The sequence below is a fragment of the Cyprinodon variegatus genome, unplaced genomic scaffold, assembly GCF_000732505.1.
Source record: "Cyprinodon variegatus isolate N-32 unplaced genomic scaffold, C_variegatus-1.0 Scaffold859, whole genome shotgun sequence".
NCBI lineage: Eukaryota > Metazoa > Chordata > Actinopteri > Cyprinodontiformes > Cyprinodontidae > Cyprinodon > Cyprinodon variegatus.
The window spans coordinates 224,253-239,819 of record NW_015151312.1 but is presented as its reverse complement, the minus strand read 5'-3'; the positions used below and the strand labels follow the sequence as shown (position 1 = coordinate 239,819).

Below are 15,567 nucleotides of genomic sequence, written 5' to 3'. Positions count from 1 at the left end.
TCCCCTACTGATCGTGGCGGCTGGAAGTAGATGTTAGCATTTTTTCAGGTATATGGTAAAAACTGCAGGCACCAGAATAATAAAAGCAAACATATTTTGCTGTCATTTTAAGTTAATTTAGGCGTTAATATACTGTTTCAGTGGAGTGATCATTGCACTCTGCATAAGCAGCTCTGTCTGCTCTTAGATCAGCTTTTCTGATTGGTTAATGTGGCTCGTTGAGTAGCAAAGGTTAAATTTTCCAACTCTGGCATCTGCTGCTTGTGAAATTTTTAACATTTTAACAAAGTTTCTAGGGAAAAATTTGGGCCTACCAAAGCCGTACATCCCAAAAACAGGGTGTACAATTTGTCTTTCTTTTTTTTTTTTTAGTAAAGGGCTTAGAATGTACGCCCGAATGCATTGCTAGCTAAAAGCCTGGTTTTCATAGTATTTTATTTGTAATGATGAACCTTGTTTTCCAGCTTTCATTTATTCAGCAATCCCTGATGAACCCTGAGGTGTTTTGCTTTGCCGACTACCCGTGTCACACTGTGGTCATTGACCTCCTCAAAGCTCCGCCTGAGGACGACAACAGGGAGATAGCTACCTGGTATGAAAGCTATATTCTCTTTCACACAAGGAATGCAATATTAAATGTTGTGCAAGTATGAGAGTTTACGCTGTGACAATATTCACAGGTTCTCTTAAATGTTTAGACTTTGCCATGGATTTTCATTTACAAAGCTTCTATAAACTTCCACAGGAAAAGTCTGGACTTGGTGGAGAGTCTTCTTCGACTCTCTGAGGTTGGGCAATACGAGCAGGTGAAGCAGCTCTTTAGCTTCCCAATCAAGCACTGCCCGGACATGTTGGTGTTGGCGCTACTGCAGATCTCCACCTCCTGGCACTCGTTACGCCATGAGCTGATTTCCACCCTCATGCCAATCTTTCTTGGAAACCATCCCAACTCTGCCATTATCCTGCACTACGCCTGGCATGGACAGGTGGGTTCTTTTATAATTTAGCTCCGTAAATCAAAACTTGGAACTTTTTTAGTTTAGTATTCCATCATTTTTGTGGATTTGTTTCTACACATTGTTACCTTCTTAAAGCATCTGATTACTTGGCCTCCTCCTTAACAGGGACAGTCTCCTTCCATTCGTCAGCTGATTATGCATTCGATGGCAGAGTGGTACATGAGAGGGGAACAGTACGATCAGGCCAAGCTGTCTCGGATCCTGGATGTGGCCCAGGACCTAAAGGTTATTAATGCATTGCAAAGTGTTGTATGTCCAAATTTAATATCAAGAAAAAATGTTTTACAACTGTGTTGAGTTTAAAAGTTTGTGGTGCCAATTTAATAAACAAGCTTATCATTTCAGTCTCTGTCGATGCTGCTGAATGGTACTCCTTTCGCATTTGTCATTGACCTCGCTGCACTTGCCTCTCGCCGGGAATACCTCAAACTTGATAAATGGCTGACTGACAAAATCCGGGAGCATGGGGTAAGGGTATAGATGATGCGGAGATGAAGTCGACTTACACGGTTACTACTACATATCAGTCATTTTAATATATATTTATTTTTTGTATTCTTTTACCCATCATAGGAACCATTTATCCAGGCATGTGTTACGTTTCTGAAAAGACGCTGCCCATCTATCATGGGGGGTCTGGCTCCAGATAAGGACCAGCCCAAAAGTGCCCAGCTTCCTCCAGAGACTTTAGCCACCATGCTTGCCTGTTTGCAGTCATGTGCTGGGTGAGAAGCTATAACATTTTTCTGTTTGGAGGCTTTGTGAGGGATTTTAGCTGTTTTCTTTAGTTTGAGCACTTCATGTCGAAGATGTAGAGAGAAAACTGCCAGTAATTCCATTTGGATGATTTTTTTTAGCGTTAGCTGTTTTAGCTCCATCCTTGATCGTCACAGTAAGAAACTAGAAGAATCAAACCAAAACCTCGTAGCTAAGAGGTTCAAGCAAAAGATATCTTTGGAATGGAGGCTTTTACTGATCTAGAATGAATTAAAGTTTGATATTTTTTTTTAGCATGTTTGAGGTGTTTTAGAAATTAAATAGAGGGAATCACAAAGATGTGACTTTGAGAAGGAAGTTACATATTTAACATGTCTGTAGTGAGTAGATGGAAGGAAGCTAAACATCATAAGGTGGGATTCTTTGGGGCTTTTTAGTTTTCAGCCAAGTTTCATAATTCTTTTTGAAACAACCAATCAGGTCTTGGTTTGAAATGGGTTTAATACAAGTGGAAATAATCATCAATAAATTTTCTTTATTTTTCTGATTGCCATAAACTAATATCAGCACCAGCAGGTCAAAGGTTATAAGCAGATGTCAGAGAGACCTGGCAACAATGTAGATTGTATTGCTTGAACTTATTGACTTTTTAATGTCTGATTAACTCTTGCTGCTTAAAATGTTTTAAATGTTAGGTCTTTTTTCCCCTGTGCCTTCAGGAGTGTGTCCCAGGAATTGTCAGAGACAATCCTCACCATGGTTGCCAATCGTAGCAATGTAATGAATAAAGCTCGACAGCCTCCACCTGGAGTGATGCCAAAGGGGCGCGCTCCAAGCGCCAGCAGCCTGGATGCCATCTCACCTGTACAGGTATCGTCATGTGAAAGGCCAATGGTAATTTGACAGTTTATTATTTTAACCGATATACTTTATGAGATCTGGATATTTTTTGTTTATTTTTTTCTGGACAAAGATAATTTAAATGTTTTCCTTTTGTTCATTATTTTCCTCATTCTGTTCTTCAGATGGACACTCTGCCTGGTATAGGTGCCTTGAGTCTTGGTAGCACCCCAACCACCCACACTCAGAGCATGCCGTGCTTCCCCGGCTCAGCTATCAGTAATCCTCTTTCCCCTTCAAAGGCCTTCCCGCCTCTTCCAAACCCTAACTCGAGCACACCTTTTGGGGTTCATGGCAGCTCGCAGCTTCCTGGTATGGACTCTGGTACTTATCCTTTCTGATGTTCCTTCATACAAATACAAGCATTGGCCAGAAAGTCAAACTAAACTTTCACTACTACGGTAGTTTATTTTCCTCACTAAGACTTGGAAAGAATTGAGGATAAAAAAAAGTTAAGTACAATTTAGGTTAGTTAAGCTTGACGTAACGTATGTGTTTATTTTCGGTCAGGTATCACCTCCAGCATTGGTTCCAGCCTGGGAATGCCATCAGTTAGCACTGATCCCTTTGGCACAAGGAAGATGAGCACACCTGGCCTGACCCCTCCTACCTTCCAGCAGAGTAAGATGAAGGCCTGTAAGTGGCGATGGTAGTGGTCTGACTGAGAGCCCTGCTTTGCTCTGCGCTGTATTTCCTCTTCAAAGTAATAAAAGCTTGGGTTTCCTAAACTTTAATGCACATTCTGCTTCAAATGTTCCTTTTGCAACATAAGGTTTTGTTATTGAAGAGGAAATACAGATCAGTCTTCCATTGCTTGTCTGCTTACGCTGACTGTTCCTTTTTCATAATTTTGGATGTAAAGCTAATTTTCCCTTGATTAAGGAAATAAGATTAATAAGATTTATCTGTTAGATACATCAAATATAAGAACCCTTGTTGTTTTGGGCCTTTATGGGTACACCTAATGCATTTACTTTTTATCTCTTTATGGGTTAAATAACAATCAGGAAAAGATTAAAGTTTGCAATTCGTTCCAATCTTTTGGATTATAAAGAAATGACTAGTATTAATAAACCAGCTGTATAGTTTTTAATAACCGTTTTTGTCTAAAATTTTTCATTTTTGTTTTGTGATAACTTGAAACCATTTTACTGGGATTAAGTCAGCACTGAAACAAAGGTGCCTTTTAAATTTGATCTAAATAATATTTCTGCTCTCTTTCAGCTGATCTCTCTCAGGTGTGGCCAGAGGCTAACCAGCACTTTAGTAAGGAGATCGACGATGAAGCTAACAGTTACTTCCAGCGTATTTACAACCATCCACCTCACCCAACCATGTCTGTGGACGAAGTAAGTACTGTTTTGTTGGATATTGCACACAAGTTTCACTCAGCCTGTCAAGCTTTTTTGACTCCATCGAACTATTCGGCCTTTCTCTTTTAGACTACCTTTGAATACAATTAACCATTTGTCTGCCTTTCCAGTTTTTTAGAATGTAACCATTTATCTATTCATTTTTCTTAATCTCTATGTTATTCCATTGATTTATCCCTCTCTGTGAACCATTTTCCGTTATCAGGTAATTTTTCCATCTATTGCTCAGTCCCTCTGTCTACAAAATAGTTGGTTCATCTGATTTTCTGTTTTTTCTTTTATCCATCCTCTACCTTTTTCCCATCATACCTTGTCCGATCATCAGACAAGCTGTTTGTCTAAAATACATGACATGGATTGACCATAAATGTCTCCGTCATGATTAGAGATGTTGTCGGCTGGTGATACCCCTAACAAAGAAGGAAGTTTCCTGTTAAAACAGTTTAAAAAAAAAATCTATCAGTCAGCTGCAGCTGATTCAGAACGCTGCTGCTCGAGTCCTCACTAAAGACCAAGAGACTGGATCACATCACTCCAGTTCTGAAGTCCTTACACTGGCTTCCTGTGTCTCAAAGAATTGATTTCAAAGTACTTCTGTTAGTTTATAAATCATTAAACTGTTTAGGGCCTAAATACATTTCTGACCTGCTAGTACACTATGACCCCCCCAGACCTCTAAGGTCATCTGGGACAGGTCTACTTTCTGTTCCTAGGGTCAAAACTAAACAGGGGGAAGCAGCTTTCAGTTACTATGGTCCTCACATCTGGAATAAACTCCCAGAAACCTGCAGGTTCGCTGCTACTCTCAGTTCTTTTAAATCAATGCTGAAGACATTTCTTTTTGATGTTGCCTTTCTCTAAATGGCGATCATTTCTTTACTGTTTAATTTTTTATACTGCACTGTAATTTTTATTCTTGTGTTTTATTCTGTTTTTATTTTTAACTGTTTCTTCTGTGTTTTATTTATTTTTTTAACTGATTTTATGTAAAGCACTTTGAATTGCCCTGTTGCTGAAATGTGCTATAAAGCTGCCTTGCCTTTCCTTGTTTTAGAAAAAATGTGTCTGCTAACAAAGAACCCAAAACAAATTAAAATACACTATGAATCTGTTGCAATCATCATCGCTCTAGTTTTTTTCAGGATTCATATATCAGTGATGACCGCTGTAGAAATATTCACCATATATTCAAAGGGAACCTTTATATTAGTAGAATTTCTTTTTAATTTGATGAATCAGAGATCGTGAACTCTGGCATTGGGAGGCTATCCAGTCACCTTCTACATTGTCGTTGCCTCTCTCCAGGTACTGGAGATGCTTCAGAGGTTCAAGGACTCGACCATCAAGCGGGAACGAGAAGTGTTCAATTGCATGCTTCGAAACTTGTTTGAAGAATACAGATTCTTCCCTCAGTATCCAGACAAAGAACTGCACATCACTGCCTGCCTCTTTGGTGGTATTATTGAGAAGGGTCTTGTCACCTACATGGCTCTGGGTCTGGCCCTGCGTTACGTTCTTGAGGCCTTACGGAAACCATACGGATCCAAAATGTATTATTTTGGTATTGCTGCACTGGATAGGTTCAAAAACAGGTATGTGAATACTTTTTAGACAAACATCAATATGAAATAGTTGTTTACAGTGATTACATTCTTTATGCTTCTAGACTTAAGGACTACCCTCAGTACTGTCAACATCTGGCCTCAATCGGTCACTTCCTTCAGTTTCCTCACCATTTACAAGAGGTAGATATATGTACTGAATGTTTGTTTGCTTTGCTCATATTAATCCTCACCTTCAAATAGATTGACCCTCTCGCTCTGCTTCTTTAAACATCCTGTGTGTGCAGTATATCGAGTATGGCCAACAGTCACGTGACCCTCCGGTGAAGATGCAGGGATCCATCACCACACCCGGAAGTCTCGCCCTGGCCCAGGTTCAGGCTCAGTCCCAGCAGCCTCCCTCTCTCAAAGCGCCACAGCCAGGCCAGCCAAGCACCCTGGTCACCACCACCACCACAACAACCACACCTGCCAAAATAAGCACCATCTCCAGGCCTCCAGCCAGCACCTTTAAGAAGGATATGCCTGTAGGTTCACGTGAATTGATTGAGTCCTTTCACTTGTCATTTTTCATCTGCAAGAACTCGCTCACAATTGGTTGTTCATCCCTGCAGCCTTCAATAAACACTACCAACATCGACACCTTGCTGGTTGCCACTGACCAAACAGAGCGGATTGTTGAACCCCCAGAGAATGTCCAGGAGAAAATAGCTTTTATCTTCAATAACCTTTCTCAGTCCAACATGACACAGAAGGTAAAAAAAAAAAAAAAACACTCTTAACCCTTTAAACCCAAGTGTATCGTATTTGTTACATGAGTTTTTGTGGCTTCTGCACCATCAGTGTGATGTTTTTGTTGTTGAAACACTGACTTAAATATTCAGAAACATGTAGTGAACAGAAAATGTATAAAATATTATATGTAATTGCCTTATGTATCAAATTTGATGCAAATAAATTATCTAATTTAACTTGTACAACATTTTTTAGGAAATTTAAACGACATTTTAATTTTGAAAAATTTGAATGTTCAATTATTTCCTGTTTCCGGCTTTAAAGAGTTAAAACTTTATTTGATTTCCTCTTTTTGTTCCCCCTCACCAACAGGTTGAGGAGTTGAAGGAAACTGTGAAAGAAGAGTTTATGCCATGGGTGTCTCAGTACCTTGTGATGAAGCGGGTCAGCATTGAGCCTAACTTTCACAGCCTCTATTCCAACTTTTTGGACACGCTCAAGAACCCAGAGTTTGTCAAGATGGTTCTAAATGAAACTTACAGAAATATCAAGGTACATGGTCATTTAATCCGCTTTAGAGGTTAAACCTTTTTTTCTTGTCTAATATGAATTTAACTGGAGCATTTTCTAAATGTTAATATAATAAAGAGCTAAATAAACTAAATTTAGTGGAACTAAAACCCATGATTGTTTATCTTTTTGCGACAGGTGCTTCTAACTTCTGACAAGGCAGCTGCTAACTTCTCTGATCGCTCCCTGCTGAAGAACCTAGGCCACTGGTTGGGCATGATTACAGTGGCCAAAAACAAGCCTATCCTCTACACAGTAAGAGTTTGTATAATTGTTGAAGTGTTTGGGTTGTTTATCTCCATTTACAGCCCCCTAAGCACATCCTTCTTAATTTTTCAGGACCTGGAACTCAAATCTCTGTTATTAGAAGCCTACGTGAAAGGCCAGCAGGAGCTCCTTTATGTGGTTCCCTTTGTGGCCAAAGTCTTGGAATCTAGTCTACGGAGCATGGTGAGAGATGTGGATTAATATCTCAAAGCTGCTGGATCTGAATTTGCTTTTGAGGATTGGTTAACCTGTCAGCCGTTGATTTTATTTTATTTTTTTTAACCCTCAAATGCTTTCACCTTTCCTCAATAACATGGCTAATAAAAGGCCAAAAAAAAAACCTTGTGTGGGTTTTTTTGTATGTCAGCTGAAGCTTTTCTTTTATATTCTCTAGATTTTAAGTGAATGTACATGACTGGTATAATTAGGTGGTGTTAAATGATCATTTGCATGTTGTAGGTTTTCAGACCTCAGAACCCTTGGACCATGGCCATTATGAATGTTCTCGCTGAGCTCCACCAGGAACATGATCTTAAGGTAAGTGACTTGGTCTTAGTATTTTCTGTCCCATTGGTGTGTTGGGATTGAGGTATCAGGTTGATTTTGTGAACCAATTTACCCCTAAAGCAATGTGGACAAGTTTGTCAGGGTTCCCGCGGGTCCTTTAAAAAGTCTTAAAAGGCATTGAATTCTTCAAAATAAAACAAAGGCCTTAATTGGTATTAAAATGTCTTAAATTAGTCTTTCGTAGGTCTTATTTTTTAAAACATCATAAATAGGATTATTTTTATTACGACTTATTTTTGTAATCTAAATAAAACATTTAAATTGAAAAAAACAATTTTTTATTGAAAAAAAAAAAAAAACGGCTCGCCATTATTGGTTCCGTCCCGATAGCGGAACCAGTAAAAGCGTTGTTGTGGCCGGGACATTTGGGAGATGCGCCATTTACTTTTTGTCTGGAAAATATGAGCAGGTGTAAATGTTACCAGAATTGGCTCCAGCCAAGAGTTTTCTCCATGGCTAAAACCAGGGAACATATATGAGGCACAGTGTATTTTGTGCAAGAACTCATTCAAGCTCGGAACCATGGGAATTAAGGCAGGGGAGTCGCACATGCGAAGCGCGAAACACAAAGCGTCAAAATCGAGTTACAGAGAAACAGCCGGTATTTCTCAGTTTTGTTCCACCCTTGTCTTTGTAACACTTCCACTTATCACCAAATCAAACATACTAAAAAAACGATACAAAGAAAAATAGCTGCAAAAAAGACTTGGCACTGGTTATGTTGTGGCTTTGAAACTGATTTGTTTTGTTCCCTGCTAAAACAAAGTTTGTGAATTCAGTTAAATAATTGTTAAAATATATCTTGTCATTTGTGTGTTTTTAGCTTTCTTCCTGTATGGGAAGCTTTTCAAAACTTGAAACATTAGTGCAGTGGTTTATGTTAAAATAAACCTTTGGGTTAAGTTGTCACAAGTGGGTTTTTCTTGTGTTTCTTGTGAATTTGGTCTTAAATTTTTATTTCAAGTGGCATTAAAAAGTCTTGAATTTAACTTGCCTTACGCTGTAGGAACCCTGGTTTGTAGTTAAAGCTCTTTATTTTTTTACCACATTTGCAAAAATCTTAAAGTTAAGACTTGGATTTTAACGTTTTTACTATAGTATAAACTGAATTAGACATTAATTCAAAAATTTTTAAATATTTGCATGGACTTGGGTTTATCTGACTAGTTTTTCCATTTACTTATGCATTACTTGGTGTCAGTTTGTACTCGCTTTCACAACTGATGTAAGAAAAATTTTCTGAATGCTATGCTGTAAAAACTTTTAAAATAATATATACCAGCTGAAAGTCTCTGATTTGAGATCATTATTATGAATTAATTTGTCACTGGCTCGACGAGGAATCAAAACCAAAGTAAATTCAAACAGTAGTTTTGGGAAGAGTTTGTTTTTAATTCCAAGGTTTTGTTAATCACCAGTAAATCCACAAAGCAAAATGAATTTCAGCCTAATGTTTCCTTTATAAATGATTCTCAAGTTGAAACTTGTTAAATAAAGAAATTTTAAAAGGGTGAAAGAGGAAGGTAGATAAGTTGATTGTGCATGTGACACGTTCCTTCAGAGAACGTGCTAATTGTTAACACTTATTCTTCTCTTTTGCACCACAGTTAAATTTAAAGTTTGAGATTGAAGTTCTTTGCAAGAACTTGTCTCTTGACATCAACGAGCTGAAGCCAGGGAATCTGCTGAAGGACAAAGATAAGCTGAAGAACCTGGAGGAGCAGTTGTCTGCACCAAAGAAAGAGGCAAAGCCGCCAGAAGAGATCCTACCGCCTTCTAACTCAGGTTGTTGCGCCTGTTACTCTTGTTGCTTATTGATATTATTGTATTTCTAATCTGCTTGGTCTGGGATTTTAATCATATTAGCCTTTTGTGACCAACAGGAGACTTTGTTCAATTTGCAGTTCCTGCGACGACCCCAGCTGCCCCCACCACCACGTGCCCCACTACTGGGCCTCCCACTCCACAATTCAGTTACCATGACATCAACGTGTATGCTCTGGCAGGCCTGGCTCCACATATCAATATAAATGTCAATGTACGTCAAAAGTCAAACTTAAAATTTTATCATCTCACTGTACATAGTCTGATTGGCTCAATTACAAGAACAAAATTGGAAGAAAAATCAGACCAAGACATATGTGCCAAGATAAGATGGATGCAATAGATCTATATGGTACATCAGGCAACTTTACAGTTGATCTCACTGGAATTTTTATTATCCTTCCACCTGTAGATCGCGCTGCTGCAGGCTCACCCTCAGCTGAAGCAGTGTGTACGTCAGTCTGTGGAGCGAGCAGTCCAAGAGCTGGTGCACCCCGTAGTGGACCGCTCCATCAAAATCGCTATGACGACGTGTGAGCAGATCATTAGGAAGGACTTTGCCCTGGATTCAGAGGAGTCTCGCATGCGTGTGGCTGCACACCACATGATGAGAAACCTGACTGCTGGCATGGCTATGATTACGTGCCGCGAGCCGCTACTGATGAGTATCGCCACCAACCTAAAGAACAGCTTCGCTGCTGCACTGAGGGTGAGTTGGCTGCTTCTGCACACCACAACACTGCTTTTCCTTTTTATATTGTCCTTCAGGCTTTCTCAAGGTATTTTCCTTCCCAGGCACCAACCCCACAACAGAGAGAAATGATGGAGGAGGCCGCAGCCAGGATTGCTCAGGACAACTGTGAACTAGCTTGTTGCTTCATTCAGAAAACTGCAGTGGAGAAAGCTGGACCTGAAATGGACAAGAGATTGGCCACGGTAAAGTTTCAAACTAGGTTCAAAGATAATTTAGTTTAGGTCATCTGTAATTTGATATATCATCATCTATTATGGCACCAGGTAGTAAATGGTTTACATCAGAGGGAAATAATTGTTGTTTTTTTAATGAAATCAAAATTGTGATTCACAGCTGGGTTAGTAATTTCCCTCTGGGATTATTAAAGTATTTCTGATTCTGATTCTTGAACTGGAACAGCTTCTCTCAGAATTGGTTCCAGTATGGTCCCATAGGGAACTGTTTGGGTTATTGACCCCCAAGGGTTATTTATGCACGTGGGGGGTGAAATTCAGTATAATGCAGTGCAGTATAATGACCCACGGCAAGGCAGGTATGCTTCAGGAACCGCTTTGAGAGGTTAATTTGACCTTTAAAGTGTCCTGATCCCAATCATCCAGGTATATCCAGGGTGTATTAGACAAAGAAGTCCAATCTGTGGACAACGCATGTTTGTTCTATGAAATAGAACCAGGATCATCTGTTATGATGCATTTCATTAATCTGTACAGGTAATGACTGCATGTTTCAAAAGCATTTTACTCATCAGTGTTTTAATCTGATCTTATCTTTAGGAGTTTGAATTGAGGAAGCATGCACGCCAGGAAGGACGTCGCTACTGTGATCCTGTCGTCCTGACCTATCAGGCTGAGCGGATGCCTGAACAGATCAGGCTCAAGGTAACCTCACCTCAAGACACGATCATGAACATGTCGGTTAAAGCTTGTCCTACCTATGACCTTCAGACAAGTTATATCAACATGTTCTTTGTCACAGGTGGGGGGAGTGGACCCTAAACAGCTGGCTGTTTATGAGGAGTTTGCCAGGAACATTCCAGGTTTCCTACCAAGCAATGATCACTCCCAACCCACTGGCTTCCTGGCTCAGCCCATGAAGGTAAACTTAAGAATTTAGCTTTAACAAATGGGAAACAGATAAATATTCTGACACCGAGTCTACAGGATCTTAGGATGTCATTAAAAAGTCTAAAGACATCGATGTATGACTTTGTGAAAAGATTTACCATTTCACAGTCCTTTGTATTACATTTAGTTACAAATTCAATTATATCCTTTTACTGGTTCTTCCTTTACCTTTTTTTCCTCTGTTATGATGGCTCCATTTTTTGTTTGCAACAATTATTCCTAACTTGACAAATCTGTGTGTTTTTTTTTTTAATGCCAGAGCTTTAACATTTTCTGATTTGTTTAGGAAATAATACATGTACATTAAAACAACACACTACTTTGCATATGAGTCATTTAGTTGAAATTATCAAGGGGATCTTTTTGTAGTTCTATTTTGTCCCTACTGACTGCTAGAGGGCCATGCCGAAAGCATTGAAAGTCCCCTTCACACATGCAGTTGGTATTATTGTACCTGTTCCTACAGCATCTTCTTAGGGATGGAAGGATTCTGAGGCTCAGAGAATCTCTGCCATAGAACCATAGTTACACATGTAACTTTCATTTTGTATTTTAAATTAATAAATTAACTCACTGAATCTTATTAGAGATGTATTATTTGTTAATCCATATCAGAAATACCCCAAAATGTAAGAAATATATATATAAATATGTTTTTACTTTTGAGAAATCTAAACAGCCAGCAGTTATCACATTGAAAATAACGAAACAGTGCCCCCAATTTTTACATGTATTTCAATTCTGTATCTTAGCAACAGGCCTGGGCGACTGATGATGTGGCTCAGATTTATGATAAGTGCATCACAGACTTGGAGCAGCACCTTCATGCCATTCCTCCAGCTCTGGCCATGAACCCTCTGACCCAGGGCCTGAGGAACCTGCTGGAAGCTGTGGCTTTGGCACGAAACTCCAGGGATGGCATTGCTGCACTTGGCCTCCTGCAGAAGGTAGGACTGTTTCACTGCCAAACATGAGGTAGTCAAGGTGTGGTTTATATACATACGCCTATGATTCAATGAATTTTTCTGCCATTTAGGCTGTAGAAACTTCGGGGTTGGTAAAACTGAAACTCCTCTAGTAACCAAAGTGTTTTATGTCTTGTCAGGCTGTTGAAGGTCTGTTGGATGCTACCAGTGGGGCTGATGCTGACCTCCTACTTCGCTACAGAGAGTGCCACCTGCTGGTGCTGAAAGCTCTGCAGGATGGACGGGCCTATGGCCCACAGTGGTGCAATAAGCAGATTACCAGGTAACTGTAGACACTTGTATATACCAATGTTTTAGATCATGTTAATACTAGTGGCTGTATTGTGGATGGGGCATAGGATAATAAGCCATTTTTGCTCTGTTTATGGATCTCCGATGTATAATCTATGGGTGTGTTCACAGGTGTCTTATTGAATGCCGGGATGAATACAAATATAACGTGGAAGCAGTGGAGCTTCTGATCAGGAACCATCTGGTGAACATGCAGCAGTATGATGTGCACCTGGCTCAGGTAGAATCACTCACCTGATTTACTGTTACCCTGCAGACAACAAGTAATCACTGCTCTGATTTCTGTACTCACCATTGATATCTGCTTTATTTCAGTCAATGGAGAACGGGCTGCACTATATGGCTGTTGCCTTTGCCATGCAGTTGGTGAAGCTGCTGCTGGTGGACGAACGAAGCGTGAGTCACGTCACTGAAGCGGACCTCTTCCAGACCATTGAGATTCTAATGAGAACCTGTGCACACTCCAGAGCCAATGCACCTGAGGGGTAAATAACCACATTTCTAAATAAGACAACTTTTTTTTTTTTTCACCTAGAAATATTTAAAAATAAATTGAAAGATAACTTCAGAAGGATTGTATATGTAAGACACTAGGTTATGACTCCTTTAAAGGAGTAAAATCACAATATTAACCTTTGTCAAAACTAAAGAATCATATTGAACATAATTTCGTACGAAATCAGTCTCTCTTGTTAATCTCAGCTCTGTATTTCGTAAATGTTTAAATGGAGGAACAAAACAAAAGCAAAACAAAAATAAGTTAACAGGAAGTCAGATGACAAGTAAAGATGTGAACTCGAAAATAAAAAGTTCCTACTTGAACTATTTACCAAATCTGTCTGAAGGTTTTTTCCTTGGCCTTAAGATTATAAATGATTTATCATGAAGCTGCAATAAAGTTTAGAAAAGATGAGAAAGTAGAAGAAAAATGAGAGGCTGCGAGCTTCTGGCACCAAAAAAAGAGTCTGACTAAATAAAACAGGAGAAGTCATCCATTCCTGCAGGAACGTCTTTGGTTTTTTCCTCTTTGTTCTGTCAGGTCATTTAACCTTCATCTTTTGTGTGGATGGACAGTCCACCTTTTTGAGCAAGTCTACAGTCATCATCTCTGCAAATGAAGCAGAGAAGCCGCTTGTAAATTACCAGTTGTCGCTTTAAACTATTTTATTTTTTATTAAGCGAGTAGCACCGACCAAGTTTTCACATCCGGACCATTAAGGTTTACTAACATCAAATATTTCTTATATCACATATTAGATTTAACTTTCCACCAACTTACAACTAGTGAGCATCAGTGGCTAGAAAAAGTGCAGGACTTCACTATTTTAATCTCATTTAGCTCAGCTTTTCTATTGGAATTGTTTTCACCGTTCTCGGGAAGAACACAGGAATGTCAAATATAAGAAACAACTTTTGGCAAACTAAGAAATCTGTTTTGAAGAAGCTCAAGCATCACCAAGTAACATCCTCTACAATACCCTTAACCTCTGGAACGTTCATTCTGGAAACTCTGTTTAACATTTCCAAATTAAACAACTTTGTTGCTTAAATCCAACAGTTTTTCTCTAAGAGAATTGATCAGAAGTTGTAAGTTGACAGATCTGACTCTTTTAATGCAGGTTGGATGTGTTGAGATGTATCTTTCTGTCCATCCAGAACGTTCTCTAACTTGCCTTTTCTGGTTTGCAGGCTTCCTCAGCTGATGGATGTTGTTCGCTCCAATTATGAAGCCATGATTGATCGGGCCCATGGGGGACCCAACTTCATGATGCACTCTGGGATCTCCCAGGCTTCAGAATATGATGATCCTCCAGGTCTGAGGGAGAAGGCTGAGTACCTGCTGAGAGAGTGGGTCAACCTGTATCACTCAGCTGCAGCTGGCAGGGACAGCACCAAAGCTTTCTCTGCCTTCGTTGGCCAGGTTAACACCTATAGATATTCTAATTTGGAACTACTCAGGTCAAGTCACAAGTTATTTTGTTTCTTACATCCTCCCTGGTCTTTGCTCCCTCAGATGCACCAGCAGGGAATACTGAAGACAGATGACCTGATCACACGGTTCTTCCGGCTTTGCACAGAAATGTGCGTGGAGATCAGCTACCGTGCACAGGCCGAACAGCAGCACAACCCAGCAGCTAGCGTAGCCATCATCCGCGCCAAATGTTACCACAACCTGGATGCCTTCGTCAGGCTCATAGCCTTGCTTGTGAAGCACTCTGGAGAGGCCACCAACACCGTGACAAAGATCAACCTTCTCAACAAGGTAAACATAAATGAAAGGATAAAAAAAATATAATTTTCAGCTGGATTTTGATCGTCTAGTTCAGAGACTTTGGTCGTCGATCAAGTTTTAGAACTGATGATTTGAAACTATGAGCGTTAAAGCTGCTCACTCCTCCTCCAGGTTCTGGGTATCGTTGTCGGGGTGCTGATCCAGGACCATGACGTACGTCACACAGATTTCCAGCAGCTGCCGTACCATCGTATTTTTATCATGCTGCTGTTGGAGCTCAACGCCCCCGAACATGTCCTGGAGACCATCAACTTCCAGACCCTCACTGCCTTCTGGTAAATACAAACAAGCTTAGCCCTGATTGTAATGTTTAGGACAGCCCTGAATATGCTTTGAATTACACAACATTCTAATTATAAATCAACTTGAAAGCAACATTTGAAGAACAGCACACATCAGATAATGTGGGCCAAAAAGCTTTTATCAAAAACAGTCAACATACCATAAGTAAACTTTTTAGATTTTAAACATAGTGTTAACATTTATGCCATTATCTCAATAAATTGTGATTTGAAATACAGAACTGCATCAACATTTGTATTGGTCAATGTTCATACTTTTTAAAAACACTTGTATAAAGAAAAC

At 39.6% G+C, this 15,567-nt stretch overlaps 1 protein-coding gene across 11 annotated transcripts in view; it reads left to right on the top strand.

The window, feature by feature from the left end:
• Positions 1-15,567, top strand: part of cnot1 (CCR4-NOT transcription complex subunit 1) — a 32,078-nt gene that overhangs the window by 11,880 nt on the left and 4,631 nt on the right. Inside the window, exons 12-41 of one of the 11 annotated variants that reach the window (XM_015397397.1) lie at positions 465-592; positions 746-986; positions 1,125-1,244; positions 1,365-1,487; positions 1,593-1,744; positions 2,456-2,606; positions 2,762-2,960; positions 3,147-3,272; positions 3,861-3,985; positions 5,315-5,601; positions 5,676-5,754; positions 5,859-6,098; positions 6,186-6,326; positions 6,679-6,858; positions 7,015-7,131; positions 7,216-7,326; positions 7,603-7,680; positions 9,318-9,495; positions 9,615-9,748; positions 9,947-10,243; positions 10,330-10,470; positions 11,062-11,166; positions 11,264-11,383; positions 12,165-12,359; positions 12,518-12,660; positions 12,801-12,909; positions 13,005-13,174; positions 14,379-14,610; positions 14,704-14,952; positions 15,094-15,257. In XM_015397397.1, coding sequence (XP_015252883.1) covers positions 465-592; positions 746-986; positions 1,125-1,244; positions 1,365-1,487; positions 1,593-1,744; positions 2,456-2,606; positions 2,762-2,960; positions 3,147-3,272; positions 3,861-3,985; positions 5,315-5,601; positions 5,676-5,754; positions 5,859-6,098; positions 6,186-6,326; positions 6,679-6,858; positions 7,015-7,131; positions 7,216-7,326; positions 7,603-7,680; positions 9,318-9,495; positions 9,615-9,748; positions 9,947-10,243; positions 10,330-10,470; positions 11,062-11,166; positions 11,264-11,383; positions 12,165-12,359; positions 12,518-12,660; positions 12,801-12,909; positions 13,005-13,174; positions 14,379-14,610; positions 14,704-14,952; positions 15,094-15,257 — 4,835 coding nt within the window. Of the gene's footprint in view, positions 1-464; positions 593-745; positions 987-1,124; positions 1,245-1,364; positions 1,488-1,592; positions 1,745-2,455; positions 2,631-2,761; positions 2,961-3,146; positions 3,273-3,860; positions 3,986-5,314; positions 5,602-5,675; positions 5,755-5,849; positions 6,099-6,185; positions 6,327-6,678; positions 6,859-7,014; positions 7,132-7,215; positions 7,327-7,602; positions 7,681-9,317; positions 9,496-9,593; positions 9,749-9,946; positions 10,244-10,329; positions 10,471-11,061; positions 11,167-11,263; positions 11,384-12,164; positions 12,360-12,517; positions 12,661-12,800; positions 12,910-13,004; positions 13,175-14,378; positions 14,611-14,703; positions 14,953-15,093; positions 15,258-15,567 lie in introns of all 11 variants that reach the window. The other 10 variants (XM_015397393.1, XM_015397394.1, XM_015397390.1 and 7 more) reach the window with 10 other exon arrangements.